Consider the following 16,257-nt stretch of genomic DNA (forward strand, 5'->3'; position numbering starts at 1 on the left):
TAAAATGCTGTGGTTTGTTGCTCTATTTACAATAATAACAGTATTGTTAAACAGCTATCATAACAAACATATTTTTGTCCAAAGAGCCACGGACGTTGGTCTTTATAAATTAAGCTAGACATAAAAATCCATGCTTAGAATGATATTACCTTCTTTGAAATAACAAAACAGTGCATTGGTGGTGCACCAAGAGCAGCAACCGGTATCCTACTGGGAAATTCATATTATACTGCCTCATGCATCAGATATCTAAATGAACAGCCTTGACAAGAGCTTTTTTTTCCCCCTCATTGTTAATGACATATATGCAAAAGCACTGTAATTATTCTAACGCAGCAGCTGAAGGAAAAACTCTCATGAAGATATCGGTAATCTGTCACAAAGAGAATACTATGAAGACAGCAGGCAATTCAAAATCCCAATATTTTTGGCTTGAGACAATTTAACTGTTCAGAAGCATCTATCAAACACTTATACAAGCACACATCAGAATAGGTTTTTAAAGTTTACCATTTACTCAATAGACTATGATTTCTGTGAAATATATGAAATGCAACATATGAATACATTATTAAAATGTGCAGTGAAGTAGCTATTCAAAGTATCTACTGCACGCTGCCCTTTGGTAAAATGTCATCTTACTATTCAAGACATTAGGAGTAATTAATCTCTACTGTAAATAAACTGTTGCTCAAATAAAAAGTCTTAGATCAGTAAATCCAATCAGATTAAGGCACTTATTCCATAATGTTCACCACAGTACAACCACACCAATATTTCTTCCTACTGTTTCTGCCATTCAGAGCTATAATTGCCAAACCAGAACTTTTCCAAGCATGCAGTGCAGAAAAAAAATAATACTAAAAGCTGAAGGAAATACATTGCAAACTGTGCATGTTCAGCACTGTCTATCAGAAAAGTAACTGCTTATCGTGCTGCATTTCACTTTTTTTGCTCAAAAAACAGCTCACCAGCTCCAGTGAAATAACAAACACCTCAAAAAAAAAAAAAAAGGAAAAAAAACAACCCCCAAGGAAGAAGTCATGTCCTGCATAGCGTCGATATCTGGTGAGGTTGCAAGCAGGAGAACACATCCAGTTACAGGTAAGCCTTTGAAAGATACTCTGCATGATGGTAAGTGCAGGTAGGGCATGGGTGATAGCGAGCAAGAGACCAAGAGCAGAAAGTTACTGCTGCAAGATAGGGCTACTCGTTTTGCCACCTTGCTGGAAGTCACACTTTCCCAGTAAGGGTAGATAATCCCACAGGGAATGAGTATGGCTTTTTGAGCTGCTCATAGTCAGAATTCAGCTATGAGATCAGGCAGTGTTACTACTCCTATGCATCCAAAGGTCTGAAGACCAACATACAACTTACATCTGACTTCCTGCAAAAAACAAACTCCCCTGCTAACCATAGTTGCTAGGTGTTTTGTGAAGGTCTTAACTTCTGCTTGAGCTACAGCACATCTTTCCAAACAGATACAAGATCCTCATTTAAAGACTCAAAATGATGGCGAATGACCACAGCTTGCTCTCATCTCTTGGTGTTACTAGCTGCAGCTTCATAGGGCTGGACTGTACTTTCCTACTAAGCTGAAGAGGTCCCTGCTATCTAAGTTCTTCCTTGTTCAGATGCCCGCATTCAAATATAGTTATCTTAATCTCTCCTGCAATAACCTAACAAGGCTGAGCTTCTAATGTCTCTCATAAAAGGGACAACTTCTGGCTCATTTTTGCTGCTCTTCCTGAACTACGTCCAATTACCGGCACACTTTCAGGGACGGACAGCACTGCAGACCTTCTACGGTTATATATAAAGTTTATATTGCTGTCCTACTCCCACTTGATATCCTTTTCCTTTTTACATCCTTTTTATATTCATTCTTTTAGCTACAATGTACTCCTCTGAAAGGTCAGATTCAATGAATTATTTAATGTAATGGCAAGCTGAGGCACAAAACGCTGCCTCTTAACAGCCTCTGGTAGTTTCATCCTAGGCTGAGCTTCAGTTCTGTGAGCCAAGGGGATCAAGACAGGAACGTTCATGATAATGGCTCTAATTCACTTGCTCCGAGCAACAGGCACATCCACACTGCACTTCACCTTGGCCAGGCTTCTTCTGAAGCAAAGCTTTTACTACCAGAGGCCACATTCAACACACTGCGCTAGGAGATAGCACCTGCCTTGCAATGCCAGCGCATGACTTCCAAGGCTCCTGGTAGGCACCACAGGATTTCTTTGGGGCTGTTCTTCCAAATGCTATGCATCATCAACAGTTTGAAAGGAAGTCAGCCCAAAAAAGAGTGGACCATGAAGGACTGCCATCCCCTAGGCAAAACACACAACAGACAGCAGGACGGCCTCTGAGAGGCAGGCACCATGTATGTTACCCTAGATACTCTATAAGTAATCTTCTCCCATGATCTCCTCAATCACCTCCCTTTTCCCACAGTCTCTTCCCTGATCTTACAGCCCCGTTGCCTAGAGGTCCCTCTGCACCCTGCTCATGCAGCCTCTCAGCTCAAGGGCTGGAGACCGTGATCTTGCAGGTCCGAGGCTTCACCACTCTCTTGGCCAAGACATCTTTCTGCCTGCTTGGGAGCTGACCACTGCTCTTTCGGTGCACAGTGCTGTGGGCTGGAGTGAGACGAGGATGAGTACATGACTCCTGTCAGAGGGCAGACGTGGTATTCGGTCCACAGGTCCAGTGAGTGGACATCTGGGCTTCATAACCCACTAGTAGAAGTCTTCTGGCAGATATAGCCCTCAAAATTCTTCCCTAGTAAACTCCTGGAGCTGTGAGTCCACTGTACCCCAAGTGGACAGCACCATAAGAACAGAAAATGCTGAGGTTTTGCTTGAGGATAGTGAGGTCAGCTCAGTATCCTCATCAGTATTTTTGCTCTACCTGCAATACTCTATTATAAAATACTGAAGTACCAGCTTTGCCTTGGATCATGATGACCTCCAGCTCTGCCCTCCTGAACTCCTCAGCGTCTCACAGGAGCTGTAGCTCCGGCTGTTGCTGCCTGACTTACAAAAGCTTCATGACACCCACAGCCTCTCCTGTGGGTGAGGCAATCCCCAAAGGGATTAAATTAACTCTGTTAGGTATTTTCAGAAAAAAAATTTATGTAGCATATATATATCTCTCTGCAGCTAACCTATATATGCTATAAACACTAATATTCAAAAAAAACCCACCATAAAACTAGCAATACTCATAAAGTTATAAGAGTTATTAAAAAAACCCCTATGTTCACATATTCACTGTTTTAACATGTATTTTCCTAGTAAAACAGAAATGGGATGTGAGTTTCTAATACTGGAGAGAATCACAATGACATGTCAGAATTGGCACTTTTTATTTATCACTTTTAGGTAGAGATACAGGAATTATTTCAAATAAACATTTTAAAACTCTCTAACACAACTCTCCTTGTAACAGATCAGTTGTACAAACCACATATAATGTCATGATAAGGTTTTGGTTTAAATGAGCTACAGAACTTCAGCTCATTTCTAAGTAATACACATCCCAAATCCATGATGAGAAATCTTTATGTATCACATTCCTCTCTCTCTGTGCACATACATTCAAACATATGCAAATGCATACATATAAATGCAGAAGACATACTGCATGCTTATGATATGTTATTTGTCCAATAAATGGCCCTAAGATTTACATTAGCAAACTGTATCCTCAGTCTATATACCTCAGAGCATAAATAAGACAACCTCCTTTCTCCAACAAAAAAAATGATTGCAAAAGAGTGTGTTGAGTTTTCCTTCACTCCCATGTGCCAACATGTGGTATAGCTCCTTCCTTAAACCCACAGCAGTTTGTATGAATTATTAATGAACTCAACAAGCCTGCTGGACACTCTAACATACCTATAATTGGCATAGAACACTAAGAAATTGCTTCAATACTTTTTAAGGAGAAAAAAAAGCGGTATCTTTACTAACGCATTTGTTCTAATATTTAATTAAAGGCTTTGAACACACACAGAATTTCAGATAAAATGCAGAACAAAAGGGTATTTCTGGTCACAAAAGTATAATTTCCTTGTAAAACTGATCAGTAAGAAGAATGACACAAGATAAAGAATGAAAAAGAAACTGGACTGCAAACTCAATTAATGAATAGTTTTAATTTTTTGCTGTCTTCCAAAATTGAGAGTTGTTGCTATTATTCTTGATAAACTTTTAGGCAGAAGATATTTTCCTTTTAACTCTCAGGCACACTGTAATGACGCATAGAAAAGAATATTGAGCAGAAAGACAATGTATGGAACAAAGACTTGAGTACAATGATTAAACCTCATGGCTCCTACAGTTTTTATGAAATACAGATGACCTCAAGGATTTTAAACTGCTATAGCAACCAATTTTCTTCTCTAGAACAGCTACCTTTTTGCGTATTGCTTTCTGAGTAACAGACCTGCTGAAAAGCTGAAGTGATCATCATAAAATGGGTAAGTTCTATGATGTAAGATGACAAGACCTTTGCCTTTCCTGGAGTCTTGTTTGATTCATAAGCTGAACAAATTTGGTTTTAACTAAACCTCCAACCAAGCTGAATTACTTTATTTAACAATATAGACAGTGGACTGCAGGGATTTTCCCTTGTGCAGTAAGTAAAATACATTAAGCTTTAATTGGCATGAAGAGGAATAAGAGCTAACAGAACAATTAACATTTCAGCACATACTATGTAAGAAATATGCCTTTGGGTTAGTGGAGGTCGATGGCAATCTGGGTTTATCTCTGCCATCTCTGTTTTGGTATTTGCAGTCTCTGTTTAGATATTTCTTCTTGGTTTCTCAGAACCAGTTTTCTGTTGGTTTCACAGATGAAGACAAAGTAAGACTAAGACCAGCTTCCTTTGGAAGTCACCTGCTGTGAAATACACGTGATTCATCTTTCCCCTATTACTGTTGCTGCTTTCAGGAGGTCTGTGAAGACTTGGATGTTTCAAGTCAAGCAAAAAGTCAAACAGATAATGGTATCTTTGGGAAAAAGCCTATAAAAGCTAAAGCGGAAGCTAAAATGCTTCTCTTACACTACTTTTTGTGTGTTGCTTGTAATAAATTACAAATGGTGCTGTTTCTCAGTACTGGTACTTCCTGTGAGTGATCAACTGTCACATCAGAAATCAAACCAGGAAGAGCTGACTAACAAATCCTACAGAAATCTACCGTGTTAAACTGCCTTTTGAAGCATTTGATATTTTTAAAGGTGAATTTATTTTTAGCCATTGTTATTTTGTACTCGTTTTTGTCTCAGATCCTTTGTTTAATGAGAAACTGATTTTGTCCTTTGACCTTCCACTATGACCCAGAGTCATCCCAATCAGTGGTTAATATTTAACTGAGGAATCTCACTTTGGGGACTAATGAGTCAGAATATGTAAAACCATTCCCCTTCCCTTTTAACTAACCTTCTGATTGGGCATATCAGATAAAATTAGATGTAGATACGCAATCTCTTGGCAATTTTGGGAGTCCTTGTTGGCTGTACTATTGCTAAATTAAAAATGATCTAATTCTGTGTTCTAAGTTTTCTAGTGCATCGACCAACACAGAAGTCCCTACAACATTTCTATTCCAATTACATTATACTATCAACTGCTAAGAAAGATTCTGAGTCACAAAATTATTCCTATTGGAGGGAAGCAGGAACGACAAAGGACTTGCTAATGACAATCTTAAGCCTTTTGATCTTAATTCTCAATATTTTTGAAAAAGCTTCCAAAAATAACTAGGCCTTGCCAACACAAAAAGAGTTGAAAATTTAAAGTAAACTGTACTGAGAGCCAGATCCAATTTTCTTACAACATAATTAAGTCTAGACATCCTTGAATCAAAAATAAGTTTGGACTGAGAGAGTTTTATCAGACTAGTATTCAGCCTGGTACTTCTCATCTCTACTATTTTTTTTTTTATTATTTTCCATAGACAAACTATAAGTTAGTGGCATCAAGCACTGTCACCCCCACATGCCTTTGGCTGACTGAAAGGCAGCATTCCTGTCAGAGCAGGGATATGAAATGGAAGTGTAGAGATAGCCATTGTAAACTACCTTTTATATTTTCTATGGGCACTGGTGCATGTAAACCCGACACCGCCAAAATAGCATTCCTTAAAAACAGGAGATTAAAATCTTTCTGCCTTTCCCTGATACAAGGCACCTGCAGCAGACACAACCCTCCAAGGGTCAACTTACAAAACCGTAAAACTATCACATTTGCCTCCCAGCTCTTGATATCACCTTTGCTGTCTAACAAAGTACAGCATTTGGGTATCGTTCATAGTAAACTACAAGCCTTTTGCTTGATACTGCCGTCTATCTACCTGACAGTCTTTTAAAGAAGCATTTCTCTGTCATCCTGAAGCTATTTAGGCAGTAGATAAAAACCAGTTAATTTCTATGATCCAAATGTCCATCACTGTGTCAGGATAAAAGGGAATGCTGACGCCACCACTGTCCACATTGTGTGTAACACAAGCCTTCACAAAGCATCGTGGGCCTTATACCATGCAACTATCATATCTTCTCAGAAATGGCTGTTTTCCATTACAATACCTTCATTAGCTGATGTGTATGAGCTGAATCAGTCAGTAACTGACTGGCAGGATGAGGCAGTTATAAACTTCCCAGTGAGGGCAGCCACACACTTCTGGAAAGGCAGAGCTGCTCTGTGAGTTCTGTAAATGTGGTGGTGAAGACATCTCTGTCATCTTCATACTTCACAGTCACTCCTTGCTGGCAGCCCCAGATGCACAGCACAATCCTCTCCTGTCAGCCCTTACTGCTTCTCTGAGCCCAGAAACTGTTCTGCACAGACTGGTGCTTCCCAAGCAAGCTCCTGAAGCTGTCTCTGTCTGGTCATCCTCTCTGTTTTCTGCTTTCTGCTGACTAAACTGCTCCATACCATGGTGCTTGTCTCATCTAAGTGTGGCTGTCCTGTAGTAATGTCCTCAAGGCATCCACACACGCCACAGAATATTCAAGTACCGACAGCATGATGTGGAGGGCTGGCTTGCCCAACATAATCTTTTATGATTTGGAAATGTCATCCCAAAAGAGACAGATAATGGAGTCAGGAAAGAGAAACCATGAGATTTCTGTACCTTGACACGTCCTCTCTAACCCTCTCCACCCCAAACACAGGACATGAGATTTTTAGGTACCTCCTGCTACATATTCTGACAGGAAGTAATCCTTTGATGCATGTGGCTTGCAGCGACATCACAAAGGTGGATAAACATCTATTGCAGAGCAGCAATATAGAGGAAATCCATGATGTGGAAGGGTTAATTCATAATACACTGAAAGCTGGATGTTCATTTGTATGACTTTACATGGAAACAATTACTTTGAAACATTCACATCAGTGCATCTGGCTTCAAAGTAAATCCTCCACGCAGACAAGCATGGATTGTTTAGTTGTGTGAGAAGCGGTAAGCCTGCTTGTAGGAACAAGCTAATGAGAGCAACATTTGCTGGTTCACATCTGAAGAAGGTATTTTGTACAGTTGTTTGTGTTTTGGGCACAGCTGTTCCACATCTCTGTCCATACCCTTGCAATCAGTTACCATAAAGTAACTTGTTATGAAACAGCTGACCTGAAATTCATCACGGCTGACTCCTCTTTCTACACAGAGTAAGATGATGACACAACACTTCAATAGGATGACACATCAAGCCGTAGAATTTCAAAAGGACCCTAGACTTGCTAACTCCAGGGGGCATCCACCATGCTGAACATGAAAAGAAACTTATCCATTAAGTTCTCAGCATTCCAAACATTTGAATTATTGAGCCCAAACCTGTCTAAACCATGTCAGCCAACTTTCTGCTATGAACAGAGTAAGGATACGAGACTGCATGCTTTCACAGATACAATGGATTTAAAAGAGAACAATTTCCATAGTTGGTACTGATTTTAACAATAACAACTAGTATCTCTATACAGCTTTCAACTCAGCTTAATTCTTACAGGCCTTTGAAAAGGTGGGCAAGCATTTCTGAAACCATATTACAGATTAATAATTAAAATCTAGAGAGATCTGAATTAGCTCTCATTATATTAGCTCAAGTACCAGAAGCACCTCACCACGGCAGCCAAGAAAAAAACGTACAGCAGACAATACTAAATCGGAGCTCTCTCAGTTAGATTGCAGCAGCTGATTCAAAGTACTTAAGTTATCTTTGTATCATGTTGCAGAAACACCTCAAAAAGTAGAAGATACACATCTAACAATACCCCTCAAGTCAGACAGGAACTGAATTCTCATATCGTGACTCCCAGCTCTATGCTTGGGCCAGTTGATTAGAGGTAGCTAATTAAATGCCCTGGCAGAAAGCTTATCTCCGTTAATGTCACTCGTAAAACTCCTACAGCTAATTTGGTCCAACATTTCATCCCTCTGTTCAGCATTATGTATCTAAAACCCAAAACGCTAGCAATTCATAGATCAAGGCCTGAAACAAAATGGGTATAGCCTCTGGATTTAAATACCGAACTGGGAGTGTAATGGCATACCTTCAGATTAAAAGGTCCGCATGACTGGTTTTTCAGGAAAAGAAGGCTTCAAGATTCTTGGTTTGCTAAGCAGTATCAGAACTAATAGCTTAATACGCTTGATTTTTTTCTCTATGATGTTGATGAAGAAAGAATGTCTTTAATATTAAGCCCACCAAACCTGCTTGATCCAATATATGAAACAGTCCAAGCCTAGAGACAGAAATTACATTTGAAAAGTGTTATTTTCGGCTGCTGTGAGAAGGCAATGATGACAGGCACTGCCACTGAGCTCCCTTCTGCACTTGCGTTTAGCTGTGATGATGCAGAGAAGGCAAACTGGTCTCCTGACACACACAGAGTCAAACGGCAGTGACAGAATCCTCATCAACTCCATGACGATGGTGAAACGGGTCAGTATTGATTAAATTCATGTTAGCACTTAAAATGCAACACGCAGCCTGAAAACCTGCAGGGTTTTTTCTCTCCAGTCTTATGGAAATACAAAATTAAAACAGAAATCCTACTACAGAATTGAAAGAATCCTCCAGATCCTCTTGATGAAAACTTGCCATGACATTAACTTGCCAAAGCAAGAGTTATTTCAGAAAGGTTTTTGAGTCATTTCTCTTAAATAGAAAATAGAGCCAACAAGAAAGAAAAGCCCTTAATGAATTTCACCTTTTTCAGTTCTTACTTTGCAATTAAAGTCTTCTAGTGGAATTCCACAGAACGTCAAATACTAATTTACTGCTGTTACAGTTTCAAGGAACAGGACTAATCTATCCTAATTTAGCAACCTAGAAGTCAGGTTTCTATTCTAGGATAGTTTTCTGTGCTCCTTCTTTAGTCAATGCACAAATAAAGCTTTCTGCAACAGGGCAGTTTATTCCAAAACCCGTATCTCGGACAGATCACCCTCTTCAGGTGCCCATCTCTCCTCACAGGCTGCCTGGATAACTATTGTAATTGAAATATGAACAAAATACCACAACCATGCCCTACTCAGAGTTTGCTTTATGGGGTAAGCAGTACATCTATGTGTCACTTAAAATTTCAGTAAAATATCTTGCTAAGAAGACATTTTACATACGTTGGGATCCTTGTATACTTGCATGCTCAGTACAATCTAATATAATCAAGTTAAGTCATTCATGTTACAGAAATTACCTATAAACATTATAAGGCAAATTATTTGCTAGATATATTTCTTTAAGTGTTTTAAAAGAAGGTTTTAAGAATCAGTTTAATCAACCAAAAATTACAAAGTTAACATTAACCAATGATAATGAAATACATGCACCTCTGAACAATCAATTAATTGATAAAATACATTAATATACCTTCTAATATGTTAGTTTTGCATTGTTGCTCACCTTCAAATATGCAAAAAATTGCTACATCGTGTAATGACTTTAATGTTATCTCAAAATACTTATTGTTAACTATGTGTGAAAAGCTTTAAGTCACAGAATTTGTATTGGCAGTAAAATAAAACCAAGCTAAGTAGCTCCTGCTACAATTTTGAACCAACTGCACTTCAAATACAAGTTCCTTTAGCATTCTGCTAGCTTGCTCCTTGCCTGGATTGTAATGATACCTTTAGAAAACTGGGCTTGTTTGTTCCTCTTTTTCCAACTTCAATAACTTTCTGCTTTGAATGAAACACATCTAGACCGAAGCTATAGTGACGCTCATAAAGGTAATCTCTCTTTATAAGGGAAACCATAAACATGACTTCTGGGTTTGTGCTTGAAAATAGCTCAAGAGAACACAATGTGGTGCAAAAGCCATTGAACATTATCCAGAAATACTAAGTCCTTACTATATTCATATTTCTGCAACCTTGGCTTTCAAAGGACAACTTGAACACTAATTAAATGTCGTCAGTAAAGCAGGGCCAAAGAATTAGATGGATTAGAACAACCTACAGGGGATATTTATAATGAATATCCCCAATAATCTCCAGACCTGAGACCTCCTAGGATACAGTAGTATCCCTCGAGTCTTTAAAAAACCACCAAACCAAAATCTTTGACCAGGTTCCTGCTGAGTACCCCCTGGAGTCAGCAGAGATGGCTTCAATACAGTTTTCTACTTAAGGAAGCTTATTTTCAGTAATGAATGTTTAGAAAGCACACACATAATTAAAATAATTAAAAAGAGACAATGTGAAAATTTCTGCATTATGTTCTCCCTTTATCTTCCTGCATTTGCCTGTAGTAAAACCATTACACAAAAGGGACTTTGTTAAAAGACTAGTCTACCTATTGCTAACCCGGCAGGAGTAAAAAGTACACAATGAAGAAAAAAAGGCTGAAGGAAAAGAAAATTATCTGAAAAAAATCACCCTGACTTATTTTGTGGAAAACTTAGAAATAAAGCAAATTTATTGCTTAGGGCATGCTTTTTCCTAATGAAAAAAAAGATTTAATTGACATTTTTCAGCTACCCTTCTCGGTAGACATTCTGAATCTTTTTTACTTTTAGATAGATCGTAGCAGAAATTGTCTTTTCCATTTTCTTTTCCTTCAATAACATAATTTTTTTCATTAGTAAATGTCCCAACAATGTTTTCTTGGAAAATAATTAAATATTGCATTACACTAAAAATTCTGTTTAACATTCCAGATTGACTTAAATTCTAACATATGTGTATACTTTTGCTTGAAAGTTTTGAGTTCTGCTAAGCTTGTTAAAGCATAATGCTAATCTAGTTATGAAATCTGCCTTTTTTTTCCTCTCATGCAGTTTAGGTTTTTTTTGCTTGGCATACTATGATCTTTATGTCTGTATTTTGAAAGCAGATTAATTTTTTCCCCACTCTCTGCAATTACAAAGACAAATCATTTCTTTACTTTACAAAAAGCTTTGAGGGAAAGCTGCATAAAAATAGCCACAGAATTTCACACCATGAATATAAAAAATACCTTGCCATACCTAATTGTCAAGAGACCATGCAATCACAGAAAAAATAAGGTGTTGGAATAAAAATTTTTCATCAATGATGTGTTGCAGTGACCACAAGATGGTACGGTGTAAGATACTGAGGGAAAGGAGGAAGAGGAGTCCAAGCTAAAGAGCAGACTTCACCAGGACACTGAAAAGGCTGAGGTACTTGATGCTTTCTTGGCTTTGGTCTTTAATGGCAAGGTCTGCCACCCTGGTCCCTAGCTTAGTGGCAGAATTTAGGGAATAGAGGTAGGCGAAGACTGAATTAGAGATTGCTTAGGCAAGAGGGACGCTCAAGTCCATGGGCCTAGATAGTATGCATCTAAGGCTGCTGAGGGAGTGGGCTCATGTCTTGTAAAAGCTGCTCTCTATCATCTTTGCAAGGCCACTGGTTAAGAACGGAAGCAACTTCCCCGTGTGGTTGTGAAATCTCCATCTTTGGAGACATTAAAACCTTGATTCAACAAGTGCTGAGCAGCCACATCTAACTTTGACACTAGCTTGCTTTGAGCAAGAGGTTAGACTGGATGACCTCCAGAAATCCCATCTCGATTCTTCTATGATTTTGTGATTACAGCCATTGCCTAACCTATGCATCTAAAACATACTCATTGCCGACCGCACATACGCTGCTACCAGATTTCAAAGTTGCTTCCATGCACATTGAAAACTGAAAGCAAACATTTTCAAAGTTACAGATGTATCCAACCCGTATGAAAACCTTCAATTACACAGAAGGGATTCATTCTTTTATTGGTGTAAAGAACTGCTTCTGTTACAGTGTCAGGACTGTACAGTGACAGTGTCTAGTCATTCCAGGTGTCCCCACTGGCATGAAAAGAAAGCTCTTCAGTTAAAATGCTGTAATATACAACCTCAATACATTTCACTCTGAGTCTCATCAAAGAATGAGTCTCTGTCAAAATCCCAACAGCAGATAGATTTTGAGAGTAGAGGTAGAATGAAAGTGTAAGAGAAGTGTCACCAAGAGCTTCCCCTGGAATGCAACAACACTTAATTTAAGGCACTATCTATGGAGTCAACATAATTGGGAAGGGTGACATTCTTATCCAGTTTCTCATTTGAAGGCAGACAGAGAATCAGCCACACAATAAACTCAGTTTGTCTCAGGCCTAATCAGGCTATTTTCCTTGTTTTTATTACTACATATTGCTAGTAGCACAGAAACGAGATAGAGATCCTAATTCTCATTAATTAAATATCAAAGAATCAGGGAAAAAATGTAGACTGCAATATGATTGCTTTATGAAGAAACAAAGAGATCAAAAGTGAGTTTAAGACCCATTTGTGAGGTTTATGCTGCTGGTCAACACAGAGCACAGGACAGAAATTTATTAGGAACAGAACAGTTCCTGCAGTTCATGGGGTTTCTTTGTCACAAAAACAAGTGTTGAAGTTCCCTCTTAATGTGTTGTTTCTGTTAGTTGACTTGCAGTTAACACTTTTTTAATATATATCTGAAAATGTATTGTATTTTGTTCAAACCTGCCTAACACAGATAAAGGCAACAGTGTTGCTGGCATCTTTATACTATTTCCACATCTCCTTTGGAAGTTTGCTTGATAGCTGAATCCCCAGCAAATGAGCACTCGTTTGTTCAAATTGTGATCTGCAAGAGGAGTACAACTATTGTGGCACCTCCTGCCTGAATTTCTGGAAGCAAATGTGACTTTTCAAAGTTACATGAGTAAGACTGACAACACTGACAGCTACCAATTCTGAGGAGAGGTACCTGCAAAGCTAAAACATGAGTATCTCCCAGGAATCAACTAGACCCAACAATTCAGAGTTTACACCAATGAGAAGGAAAATACAGAAACAAAACTGGTGTCCAAGAACCAGGCTACTGGAATTTAAAATAATAATTTTTATGTTTAATTTTTTAATTACTACTCATTTTTCTATGCAATGTACTAACATTCCTTGTTACTCAAAATGCAAAGCTTATTATGAGAACCACATCACATCTTTTTTTACATCCCAAGCATTTGTCAGTCACTGTACTTTCTTTCCTTCTACATCCCACTACAAATATTGACATTTCTCCTTTCCTGCACTCTCCACTGTCACTTTTCTGCCTTGTTTTCTGCCTCCTATCTACACAGATCTGCCTGCTCTTGTCACACAAACTCACCTGTCTGCAATGCACCCAAACACTCTTTGAGTTTCCCTACATACTCCCATTTACATGCACACATCTGCTCTCAAAAATCACCCCACCACATTTTCTTTCCCCTTCACATAAAACAGACCTGGCTCAACTTTCTTCATGTAAAAAAAAAAAAAAAAAAAGCAATAGAGCAGCAGTGACTGAAGCTGCCTTGCTCCAGGACTTATCTTTTCAACAACCCATACCAAAAATAAATACGAGGTGAATACTATTCCTCTTTTGATACCCATGTATTTTGGAGCTGTTCCAATATTTTACTGTATTTTTTTCAATTATCCAGAGGACATTTATGAGGACACTTCATTTCAATATTAAAATATTTCACCATTCTTCATTATGACTAAAGTAACATTATTTTCTCTTTTCTCAGTCATGACAAGGCAAGACTTGCAGTATTATCAAATGACTGCACAGACAAAAAGTCACTGGGTTCACAGTTTAAGTGACAGGACATCAACTACCTGACAAGGTCGATGACTCTCTCCCTTGGAGCAGTGCTGACTGGCTCATCATTAATCATTATGATCTGATCCCCTGGTATAAGCTTTCCTTCAGAGGGGCCGCCTGGAGACAAATGAAAAAAAAAAAAAAAAAGCACAGGTTAGCAGACCATTGTAAATGCACAGACACACTCTGTTCACATACTATGAGTGTTTTTTTCTTCAACTAATGGCGTGTTTGACACTAACACTAGTTCTGACATTACCAGTACTTCCTCGCCAGGAAAATCTGGAAAGCTGGTGGCTTAGCAGCTCCTATGGAGGTTCCTCAAATTATGTTCCAAATCCACACCTAGCTACCTAAAAATAAAGGCTTGATTTTCTGGGGGGCCAAAATGACCCATAAGAGGTGGCCTAATTCACCCTTTAAGATGTGATCAACCATACCTTACCCTGATCAATGTTTGGCTGGTACTCTTGTAAGACCACCCTGAGGATGACCACTTTTTCCTGTAAATATATGATCCTGTTTAACTACTGTTAAGATCAGGAAGTCTTTTTTCCTGGTGTCTACACCAGATCTTCCTTGTTCCAACACATTGTTTCCCGTCCCAGGCAAAGTAACACTGGAGAACATCTTATTCCTCTTTCCTATGAAACATCACTTAGATATTTGAAAGTCATTCACAGGTCTCTCCTCTGACTTTTCTGTTCTGGGCAAAACAAACCTGTTTCCTTCAATATGAAGACAGTAAGTTTCTATACCTCCAGTCTCTGAGTCTCTTTTCTCTGGATTCCTACCACTTGATGAACACAAGTTTCACATACATCCAAAAGCACTGCCACTTTCAGTTAGACACAGATATTTAGCATTAGTCTCAGCAGACAATCAGACATGTACATGTCTATGTGCTTTGAATTCTGACACGGCTGAAATGTATATTGAGCTTATGCTTTACAAAATGCACATAATACTTTGCTTCTCGGCATGATTACATGCCCAGAAGAGGGTGTGACATTGCAACTGCTAGTGAAAAATATATCATCTCTAGTCTTCTGTCTTTAAACTCTGCAATGACGATACATAAAACCCCCAATAATATTACCAATATGAAGATAAAGTCTTAAAACAAAATGTTTCTGTATCAAACCAATTCATTAAACAATTGAGCTAATGCTGTTCCTTTCCTCTGTTCTGTTTGAAAACTTTACTTCACTTATATATCCAGCATAAATGGATACAAATCCGTGTAGGAGAATGTTGTCCTGAGCTCACCTTTCCTCTTGTTCATTTGGAACAGAATATAATAAGCACCTTTTCCAAACTGAACTGTAATATAAAACTACATTAATAATGCTAACTTGGGAGAAAAGAAATGTCTGGATCTAGTTCAAATATTAGTTACACTGCTTGCTTCATCTGAAAGCAATACAAATATAATCAATCCACACACGTGGGTAAATGACATCAGAACTTCACAAAGTCAATTTTGCCTCTCCTCTGCTCTCTGCAGGGGTTCCGGAGAACATATCGAACAAGAGCAAAGTCAAATCCCTGCCCTTGGCTCCAAGGCAATTTTACGTAACAACTGAACTTTTAAGCATAGAGAGCAGGAGCCCGCAATTTGAGAGACTGATTAGTCCCAGGTCTGGTCCCCAGTAAGTTCAAAAATACCACAAACCTCACTGATTTTCACTCCAGGTAAGATGTTTAGGGATCTGTTTTGACCTGGCTTTTTGCCACATAGTTACAGATTAAAAAAAAACAAAACCCAACAACCAAAATGCTGTCAATAACATCCTCTTTTTCAAAACCAAATATTACAGTTAGACACTTAGTTCTCTTTGGGAAGTTGATGATAAAAAGAATGAAAAATGTGTAAGTTTTAATCTCACAACTCAACATACCTCTTGAAAACACTGATTCAATGGCAATGAAGGTGACATCAAATCAATATAAACGTAACAGGAAGAAGACCTTCTTTCCTTGAATGAAGTGGGTCAGCTTTTTTCAGGCAAACGATAGTAATGGCTCAGAGCAATAACCTAAAACTGGCTTTTTGTTAACACATTTACATAATGTTCAAAAATGAGTGCAAGGAGGGAAACTGCTGGGCAACACAAGGCTTAAAATCCTAC

The 16,257-nt window shown here is 38.5% G+C and overlaps 1 protein-coding gene across 3 annotated transcripts in view; it reads right to left on the reverse strand.

Annotated features, from left to right (window-relative positions):
* Positions 1–16,257, reverse strand: part of FRMPD4 (FERM and PDZ domain containing 4) — a 420,939-nt gene that overhangs the window by 50,504 nt on the left and 354,178 nt on the right. For all 3 annotated transcript variants that reach the window (XM_075776369.1, XM_075776377.1, XM_075776383.1), the window contains one exon: positions 14,140–14,242. In XM_075776369.1, coding sequence (XP_075632484.1) covers positions 14,140–14,242 — 103 coding nt within the window. The remainder of the gene's footprint in view (positions 1–14,139; positions 14,243–16,257) is intronic.

This window comes from Balearica regulorum, chromosome 1, assembly GCF_011004875.1.
Source record: "Balearica regulorum gibbericeps isolate bBalReg1 chromosome 1, bBalReg1.pri, whole genome shotgun sequence".
Taxonomy (NCBI): domain Eukaryota; kingdom Metazoa; phylum Chordata; class Aves; order Gruiformes; family Gruidae; genus Balearica; species Balearica regulorum.